The following is a 10709-nucleotide window of genomic DNA, read 5'->3' as shown; positions in this document are numbered from 1 at the left end:
TTTTGCCTAGATTATGCTACATACATACCTTTTGTTAATTATACACTTTGTTAATTTAAGTAGATTTTAATAATGTTTAGATGAAGTTTTACTCATTAATGCCAACCTTTTAGGGCTTACTTAAGCCTATTGATTGGCTTAAAAAAAAAAAAACAGCTCATTAAACTTTTTAGTATTTTATGATACATATTGCACAATAAGTTTTTCTGGGTTATTATGCCGTGTGTCGTTCGTACTCTCTACCGACGTTTCGGATCGCGTTACAGCGTCCATCATCAGGGTTGATGTTATTTGTGTATGAATATGTGTTACGTTAGGTACTTAGAATTTTAACGCGATCCGAAACGTCGGTAGAGAGTACGAACGACACACGGCATAATAACCCAGAAAAACTTATTGTGCATCTTAACGGCCGTGAAAATCTAAGAAGTTTAATGATACATATTGTTTTGAGTTGTCTGGATTCTTGTTTTGGGGAGTCTGAAACCTTCACCTTCCCTCGTAGGATAGCGATGAATTTCGTTATTACGCTGAACATCACAAAACATGTATTCGGGCAATAATTTATTTTTAACACTAAAGTATTTAAAAAATTTCTTAGCTTTAGCGAAAGCATGTTTGGTACCGTCAACATATGTTATTTTTTTGTATAAATTACCATGGGTCAATATGTGGCTACATCAACATAAAAATGAAATATATAAATGTCAAATATGTATATTTTGTAACTCTATATAAACTTGTATTTATTTATTGTTGATTTATTATTCAGGAAAGAGTTAGAAGAGAAAACGACAAAGGTAGGGATAACTGAGGAATAGTTAAATGTATGTACAGGTGTCCACCTGTCTCCACATTTTAGAATGTTCTTGCAAACACAAAGTGATTGTACATCTTTCATAGTTCGCAATGAATATTTCGGCTCAAGCGGCCTGAGCAGTTAACAATTTTGGGATAAACGATGTGACGTAGGATACGCTGAGTGCTTTCATATTCGATATTTTTTGTAAAGTGAAAGAGTTGTTTTTCAAACTTTTTGTATCAGTATAGTTTGGTGAGATACCAGCTATCCCCAATCCATAGGGAGATTTTTCTAGAGTTCTCAAATAGTAAGTTCCACTATCGAGTGGAGAAGATTCATATCCCATTACGGCTTGCTTGTTGTTGACGCATAGTCCTTCTTGGAAGGACTTCCAAGAATCACATTGTACCCCAATGAAATTCTGAGGATTTAAAATTGATTCTTGATAAAATTCTGAGGACCGACCGTGGCTTTGTCCTAACATTGGGGCCCCAGGTTGACTGCCACCTCCATTAGGATAAAAATCAACATGTCCTGAAATAAAAATTGAAAACGAAAAAAAATAATATTTAAAGCCTTACTTTGTGATTGTGAGAATGAAAAAATAACGATCTTATTATGACTATTAATATGATCTTATTATGACTATTATTCATCGAGGTAAAAGAAAACATAAAAAACACAGAGTATATTGTTCAGAAAATTAGGGGCTTATTTTTGCGCATTATTTTGAGCCACTGAAAGAGCGAGAAAAAAAAATGCAACTGAATGTTTATAGTAAAAGAAAGGTTTTTTATACTAGCCTACAGTTTGCTCAATCCCAAATTGGTTGAAGTTAGAGTGGATCACATCCACGTGCTCGGCATCAGTTGAAGCCAGCATAGTATTGCTTGCACCGTCAGTAAAACAGGGTCCAGCAGGATCCAGGCCGCTAATTCTCTTTATCTTGTTTCCAGTCAGAGTTGTGAAGGTTTTTCCTGCTACTGCAGCAGTATGAGCTCCAAGACTATGGCCAATAAGATGAATATTTGAAGCACTTATACCAGCTGTAAATTTAACAGTAAAACTATTGATAACGCAGATTGTATATTCAGGTCGATGCGAAAGTTGCGAATTTACCCAAAATTAAACTTACAGTTTTTAGAAATTTGTTGGCATTTCTATTATGATAATAGATTAATATAGTATATTGAGAAAAATAATAATAAAAGATGAGATTTTGGATAGTTCAGGAGAAAGGGAATCTATCATGTCTAGAGCGGTAGAGGAATGTAAGGTTGATATCGTCTTCAAAGGCACTCACATATTGGGGTGTTAAATGCTTTTATTACTTGATGACTTTGAATTTTGTAGTTAAAAAAATGTGCATATGAAATTGGTTCTTACAATTGGACTAAAAAATATTGTATCGTAATACTCGCTCTTTTTGCATCAAATAGTGCTTATAAAGTATTTTTTTGAAAACAAATGCAATCACCTGCACAAAACGACGCTAAAGTATTTCCAATGCCCTCTCCAATAAATTGGGCAAAGGTGGAAGCAGAGAAATAGTAGAAACGGTAATAGTAGTTAGTGTCCATCATTAAGACATTGAGTCCACCCCTTTTTACCAAATATGCGGGCATTTCAGTTGGAAAAGAACTCGAATTACTATTCATGAATCCGTGTATTACTATTGTCAATGGAAGATTCATGTCAAATTCGGGGTTGTTCAAAACATCAAGAGCATCGGGAAGAATATAGTTTGTCTGAAATACAAATACAAATGTTACTCGTGACATTTTCGAAATAATATTTGGAATTTGAAAAATGCGCCAAATGGATAAAACGATGAGAAGATAAAATTGTTCCATCGTTTGAATAAGCACAGAATGCAAGATATTTTTTTCCTGTCTAAATAGCCACCTTTGTTCTTCATACACTGACCTAACCTGATTTGGAAGTTTTCCATGAGTTATTCCGTGGAAAAGTGATGTTTTTTTTGCGCTGAGTTAAGCATTCAGTTCACTCATAGCATTAAAATTTGATGCTCAATTTTGAATTAGCTGTTGGTCTTGTAGGAATGAGACCACGTTGAAAGTCTCGTTGAGTTTAATCACAGAACCGTGGTCCCTAAAAAAGAGTCAATTTTGACTTCTACCTAAACCTTTTCTTGGAAGATTTGAGTGAAAATTATTTCTGAAAGCTTAATCTTCTTCTTCTTCTTGGTTAAGATCGATTAGTTTGGTATCAGCTAAAAGCTGACTCCTGAGACATTGAGTTTCAGCTGTTCTTCCCTCTCCTTGGTGGTCTTCCGGGCAGACGGCACACGGCTGGGACTTCGTAAACAATGGGATAGGGGATTTTCGAGGTATCCATTAATGGAATTATCGACGTAATCTCCATAATATCTTTACTATGCAATGGGTATCGCAAATCCATCTAACTTCTTGACTCTAGATTCTGCCTTTTTTGAGTTTCCCAGCAATTGCCTTTGGTACTTTCATCTCTGGCGTTCTGATCAGTTATAAGGTTATTCTATTTAGTTTTTCTGTTAAGTTTTTTTACAAGGTTTTTCGTATTTTTTTATTTTCTCTCTATCTATCCTCGCCTTTGTTGTATACACCATGATTTGGTCTGACACACGTTTTGTATTTCCGAATTATGTTTCCAATATTCATGCGTTCATTGTACTAAACGATATTTCTTAGGCATCCAGATGTTTACTAACTGAGACGGATATGTTCTCATCATTACTATGGCAGCATCATCTGCATGGCATGTGATGTTAATGACCTTATCTCCCTTAGTAGATTCACTACTTTTTTTTAATTCTTAAAATCGTTTTTTTTAAATATATTTATTCTTCTTGTGTAAGAAAAGGGTTTTGGCGTATATATTGTTGTGCTATATTTAGTTATAAAGGTGCTAAACTTGCTTTGTTTCTTTGATGTTATAAATATGTGTTATTTTCTAAATGTTAATATTATTTATGTCCCGAATTTAGTTGTTGTAACTCCTGGAAATGTAATTCAACGTATTATACTTGTAAAATACTTTGTGTTATATGATTCATTCCAAAGCTCATAAAAAAATCTCTATTTATTACCAATATTTAATTCAAATTCAATGAAATTATTGTCAAATTCATTCAATATTAATAAATATTTATTTATTTATTTATTTATTTACTTAAAGCTAGCTCAAAGAAACTTTACCTTCCTGGCTCCGAATTTTTTTAATCAACTTCCGGCAGCCATAAAAAACTCTACAAGTGCCAATGTATTTAAGAAAAATGTTTGCAATTGGTTGCTACACATCGATAGGGACGAGGTTGTCAATTTTTTTAAAGTACGAAATTAGCAAAAATTTACAAATCTGCTTTCCTTCCATACTCTTATACTTTTATTTGCTTTTATATATATTGATAATTTTTATGTTTTTCTTATTATGTATTTTTGTATAATTTTATTTAGTACGTACTATTATTTGGCATATGATTTATTGCTCCTATTCCTTATATTTCTTAATATAATTGAGTGAATTTCTAGAAAACATAACTCAATTATGCTTTTATATATATATTCTTTTTCGGTTGATTTAAATCATGCTCTTATTTTGTGTTATTTTTTTTTAATACAACTATATTTTACTATTATTTTGTTGATTTTAATGATACCACTATTTTGTATATTTGATTATGTGTGATTCTTAATTTGTATAATTTATATTTTAAAAATTATTTCTGATTATCTTTTTTGCATTTTTTCTAGATTGTGATTCTATGTCATTATAATTTGATCTAATTAATTTTACTAAGTATTTTTATTGTGGCTTGACACGGGCATAGCCTAAAAAGCCTTAATAAGTTCATAAATATTTAATTTTGTAATTTTGAATGAATAAATAAATAGACAAATAAATAAATAAAATTAACACCCAATTTTTTGTTAACTGATCACAAAAAATAGCAAATTTAAAAATCTGGATATAATAAATAAATCTCTTTAACGGGTGTATTAGACATCCTTTGTGACCTACAATAATTAAGTTATGAAGCAGTAAATTTATCTAAAACCATAGATTTGACCGATTTTGGTCTAATACACCGAAAAAGATGATTTGTAACAAAAAAATCATAAGATAAATATCATCAGATGTAAGAATAAAATTTCATCGTGACTGACATCGTCAGACTGGTGCGAAACTAAACAAATGAATCATTATGTTATAATATACACAAGTTTAAATAGGAGTTGTACAATATGATTTTATAATTCTAGAGGAATAACCAAGTTCAAATTAAATAATAGTACATGGATATTATGTAATTATAACTAAAGGATATTTTTAATTTTTATGAAAATAAAACTTTGTTATAAGTGTTACACAAATTTTATCATTTTACAAGAACACTACTACAGTTTCGGGAGAGCACTCCTCTTTTCATAATAATTCATAATGAAGTGTTACGAAGTAAATGCCGATTCAATTAACAATATGATGTTTTTAATATTTAAAACATGGTTCAGTTTATGGTACATATGATATTTTACACATTTGTAAAAGCAAATTAATTTTTAGAGAGTGAATAAAAACATTAATATAATTATAAGTGTTAAAAAAGGTGCTTTTTTAGAGAAATAACATTAAGTAAATCTTACAATTGCTTTGTTTAATTGCAAATCCCTCTCCAGATGTTGCTAATTGCAGTAAAATGTAGCATAATGAAGTAAAATAGATTGTCCTCATAGTATCTGCAAATGTAAGAATGAAATTTAAAAGTAATTTTCTGTTTCCTCGTAGGAGTAGGCAGAGAAAATAAAACGCTACAACACTCTTTCCTAACAAACATACATACCTCGCTTAGAAACGTATGGGTGTTATTTTTTTAATGTTTATTACTTCTAGAAAAAAAACATGCACTTTGGTGGGTTCATTGCTAAAATCAAAATCTTCCTACCGACCAAAAAGAGGCGGTGAAAATAATTTATTATTTATTGTAGGTGTAGTTTTAATTTTATATTAATTATCTTTTAATAACAGCTGTGACAAAGCTTTTAGGTGTAAATGGATGAATGAGGAAATTATGTGCAACGGGAAATTAGATAAAAAAATGTTTTCTTACTCGGGGTAATAATTGAACATGGTTTTGCAGGAAGCAGCCAACTATAGAAAAGTGAAACTGAGATAATAGCACCTTTATGAAACGAATGAATAATCAAATCTACACAACAGTTGGAATGTTTTTGCCTTTGATAAATGATAAACAATGAATTCATTAGTTATTTTTATATTACAAACAAGAATCATTTTATGTATTTGACCAGTTTTAATGATTTTTAATAGAACACTCGAGTTGAAAGGTGAAAAGGCCATAAAAAAGTAAAAGAAAAACGTTTTTTAAAGTACCGTCAGATTTTTCAAATGCTGTGGGTGTTTTTTGCAAATTGAGAAATGCCGTTTTTGTGATCTATACTATTTTCAGAAGGTAATGACAGTTTTTTTGTATGACAGCGGTCTGGCTGTTTTTATCAGAATATAGAGTTGATCTTACTGCACCCGATAACACTTATATTTATTTTTTCAAAATTGTGGACTGGCTGCTTTCTGCATAACTACGTACAATTAGACCATCAATTCAATTGAACGGCGAAGTTTCTGGAAAATCTATGAAACTATTAATAAAAATGGTCTACTTTGAAGCCACATAGATTTGGGTGAGGACATATTTAGAATGGCCTATTAATTATGTATGGTGATAGATTTCCGGTTTCCGGGTAGCCATGTTTGGCGTGTTTATATGGGTAACGGTTTCTTTTTGAAAATGTCAGAAAAACTCACCGACTTGAACTTGTGTTGTACCGAGCGGTATACTATCAAAATTACAACACATTAAATAATCACAGCGACGATAATACAGCACAAAAAAATAATTTTACAATAATGAACATAGGCTATTGTGATTAAAGTACCTTAATAAAGATTTGCTACCAATTGTGTTTGCAGTGTGGTCATGAGGAGAATTAAAGTATCCGACAAAGGCCCTCCATATAATTTGCCAAACTCACGGTGAAAGCAGCAGTGAAAGTAGTAGAGTTAAATTAAATTAAAATCGCCATACACGAAAGCGTTTTTTTAATGCTTGGTTTTATAATCTTTTAACAAATATTTTTTTTGGAATGGTAAAAAATACGCAACATTTTCATTACTATAAATACTTCTGTAACACTTTAAACAATGATATAAGCAATGCATACATAGAATGCGGGATTGAGTAAGAAGTTAGAAAGGAGAAAATAAGAAAATCCAGGAAAGAAGAGAAATAAAATGATAGAAAATTAGGGTTTTTAAGATGTACGATAATGTTTTAGATATATCTTAAGGGTCAAACTAATTTGGTACTGTCCTACATGATTCACTGATGTCTTTAGAAAATATATTCGAATCACCTGTGCAGTCGAAAAATAAAGGAGTATTATCCACCAATATAATAAATAGGTACCATAATGAGTCTTTAACTTTTAAAGACGGACTCACTAAAGTAATGGCATCACTACATAGCCTCTTCTACAAAATTAAAGATTTTATATCAAGAAAGGAAAAAAATATGATGTACGAAGCCTATGTCAAAAGTAAATTGAGTTACATGATCGCCTTCTGGGGAACTGGTAACAAGACAGACATAACAAGAATACAAAGACAACAAAATAAAATTCTTAAACTAACATACAACCTACCCTACCTGACCTCTACGACTGAACTGTACAAAAAAACACACCAGTTTGACATAAACTACTTGACTAAAATTGAGACCTTAAAAATTGTGCACAAAATAACACGGGGAAACATACAAGACGACGACATAATATTAGTCAAAAATGCTGACATACATAAATATAACACCAGACAACAAAAACACTATCATATTGAAAAAGCAAAGACAAACACAGGACAGTCAAAAATACTACACAATGGACTTAAACACTACAACGACCTACCTTACTACTTGAAAACTTTTAATGGAGACAAATTTAAAATCAATCTGAAAAAGCACATGATGACTGAACTAACTAGACTAGACGAGACATAAAATGACTAGACAATATTAAATTTCTAATGTTACCCTAACGGGTTTTTTAAAATTGTAAATAAATAAAAAAAAAAAAAAAAAGGCCTTGCTGAAAAATTTCGTAGCACACGGTGTTGTAACATTGTGTTACCTCAAGAAAATAGTGGAATATTCTGGAGTTCATACATTAAAAAAATAAACATATAGGCAAACTGTAAAATAACTCCTATTTAATAATTAATAAAAACTATGATAGACTTTTGTATGCTGATGATGCCATGGTTCTAGCTTACAACAAAGGAGAACTTCAACTCCGGATAACAAAAGTCTACGATGTTTGCAAGGGAAGCGATTTGCTGATGAATTTCGATAAATCGAATGTGATGGTTTTTGAGTGAAATGAAAGTATGACTAAATGTGGAATCACTGTGAATAGGGTGGGGTTATACTAAAAACAGGTGGAGGAATTTGTGTATTTGGGTGTTATTTTTACTACGGATGGAATTACTGAAAAATATTTTGAAAGGAGGGTGAGTGAACGGTGCACTGAAATCATTTTTGGTAAATAAATGTTTGTCGCAAGAGGAAAAATTATCAGTTCACGATGTAGTCCTGGTCCCGACCTTGATGTATGTGAGCGAAATATGGACTTGGATAACAGGGATGATAGATGATAGTTGGTTGAATGTTGCCAAAGTGCGATCTCTCGGGCAAATGTGTGGTAAAACTATATACGATAGATGCACAAATGTCGAGATCCGTACATTAAGTAAGGCTGAGATAGGCACTATCAACAAAATCCAGGAAGGATCTCTGCGCTGGTTTGGATGTAGAGTGAATGGACAGTGAAAGGACGGCTAAAAATATTTACAATACGAATGCCGGCCTCGTGGTGTAATGGTCAGCGCGTTAGCCTCTTATGCAAGAGGTCTCGGGTTGGATTCCCGACATTGTTGATATGAAATATTTATTTAAATAATGTTTTCACACTAAAATATTTCATAGTACCTGGACTGGTACCTAAAGCGTAAGACTAACCATCTCACCTTCATGTAACAAAAAATGATCAACCAACGCTGCGATTGGTGTAAAAATGCAATGTTCTATGCACCACCAGGTGCGGAAATGGAATGATGATGTTGATGGATGCAGAAATAGAGGAAGACCGAGAAAGACATGGCATGACCAAATCCAACAAATACTTGAAGATGCACATGTCAAAAGTCGGAATAATCTGCGCGCGTGCATAAGAAGATATATGAATATTGAGAAAGCGAGATATGTATGCAAAGATAGAGTAATGTGACACCGGCCATTAAACAGTGTCTCTGCCTTCCTTGTTATAAGTTCTATTATCGTGCTCTATCTTATACTGTTAAACAGAGTTATTGTTATATTGCCATCACTTTCATTTGTATGATTATTCTTCGCGAAAGGATAAATATTTTTTGTATTAAAATTTAGCATATTTATACAAATTTTACTTTCTAAACCCGGTGATAAAATGTTCATTTAAAGATCACAAAAAGTACTAGTTTATCATTTTAAAAAATAAGAGAGATAATATAATGTTTTGAATCCTTTGTAGACTCGTGTTACACCGCAGCCACAAAAAAGTTAATGCCGTCAAATGGCCGATACAACAAAAATAATTATCTAAAAAAAGATTTAAAAAAAATATTTCCATTAAAAAGGATTTGGACGAAAATGTTTTAATATATTGAATTTTTCTACTGAATTTTTAATTATAATAATATAAATACGTATACAGTTTTATTCAACTTTTATTTATAAATTTTTACCAGTGATCGGGTTTCATCGTGATCAACATCGTCAGACTGGTGGGTATATAACAGTCGCGAGCGGTGAGTTTTTAAATTGGTAAGCTACGAAAATTCTGATATAATGTCCATAGCGGTAGTATGGCATATAAAAAACAAGTCTATTTTGTATTTGATAAATAATTATTATATATTTGATAAATGATAAATGATAAATAATAAAAGAAAATAGTTTCAGTAAAAACATTTTCTTGATTTATTGATTGATTTGGTGTTTATTTTGTAGAAATCCATATTTAAACTTAAAATATTATAAATCAAACACTGATTTGAGTCTACTGAACAGTGTTCCCACTCTACCCCAACTTGATTCCCATTTTCTAATAGTGAGTTATTTACAACTCGTTGAAAATGGCCCTCAAAATTAAATAATTGCGTAAATTATAAGAACGCAAATATTTCTTTTTAAAAAAAAAAAAAAATAATGTTAATGAAAATGTTTTAGATATTTTAATTTTTTCAAATTATTATTGAATGCATAATTATCCAACTCGAAATTTAAAATAGACCGCTCGATGGTTGTTTTGAAAACCTTTTTCATAAACTCTTAATTCAGCGAGAGAAAAAAAAAGTTTTTATTGTTATTAGTATTTTTTTTCGTTTAAAAATATTATTACTTGTTATACTATTTTTATATTTCGTTACCCAAAAAAGACTTCTGTTTTTTTGCACCACCAGGCCAGAAGGCTAAATAAGAGTGGTAAATTAGAGCACCCAGGTTTGAGAAAAAAGACACATATTTTATTGCATTTCCACCGGGAATGGAACCCGAAACCTTCCTTATGTTAGTCAGGCGTCTTAGCCATTAAATCTCGTTATTTTATTTGATTGCTGAAATGGTGTGATTTAAGTACAAAGGAAGTAGCCCATGGACCATTCAATGCGAATAAGCGAACGATCATAATTAAGTAATACAAAAAACATTTATTTTAAATTATGCAAATTTGTGATGATATTATGTGACAATTGAAAGAAAATGCTTACGTGTTATCTCTAAGCGATTAAAATTTGAACT

At 31.3% G+C, this 10709-nt stretch overlaps 1 protein-coding gene across 2 annotated transcripts; it reads right to left on the bottom strand.

Moving 5' to 3' along the window:
* Nucleotides 1–701: 701 nt before the first annotated feature.
* LOC148283756 (pancreatic lipase-related protein 2-like) lies at nt 702–10709 on the bottom strand. Of its 2 annotated transcripts, none has more exons than XM_088243310.1 (5): nt 10679–10709; nt 5352–5538; nt 2280–2550; nt 1606–1848; nt 702–1336 (listed from the first exon to the last, which is right to left on the bottom strand). In XM_088243310.1, the coding sequence occupies exons 3-5, from the start codon at nt 2494–2496 to the stop codon at nt 924–926; spliced, it is 873 nt and encodes a 290-aa protein (XP_088099436.1). In that variant the 5' UTR covers nt 2497–2550; nt 5352–5538; nt 10679–10709; the 3' UTR covers nt 702–923. The 2 variants fall into 2 exon arrangements, with proteins under 2 accessions (XP_088099436.1, XP_088099435.1); XM_088243309.1 differs by having other exon boundaries at nt 5446–5538.

This window comes from Micrasema longulum, unplaced genomic scaffold (genome assembly GCF_059751315.1).
Source record: "Micrasema longulum isolate JH-2025_06_02 unplaced genomic scaffold, ASM5975131v1 h1tg000202l, whole genome shotgun sequence".
NCBI lineage: Eukaryota > Metazoa > Arthropoda > Insecta > Trichoptera > Brachycentridae > Micrasema > Micrasema longulum.
Note: the sequence above shows the minus strand (reverse complement) of the source record. Positions and strands in the feature narration are given on the sequence as shown.

Coding starts and splice junctions, on each gene's coding strand:
- LOC148283756 (XM_088243310.1), bottom strand. CDS start 2,496: ATGAATCTTCCATTGACAATAGTAATACACGGATTCATGAATAGTAAT. Junction 1,849..2,279: donor TTTAGCGTCGTTTTGTGCAG/GTGATTGCATTT, acceptor TTAAATTTACAG/CTGGTATAAGTGCTTCAAAT. Junction 1,337..1,605: donor TGGGATTGAGCAAACTGTAG/GCTAGTATAAAA, acceptor TTTTTATTTCAG/GACATGTTGATTTTTATCCT.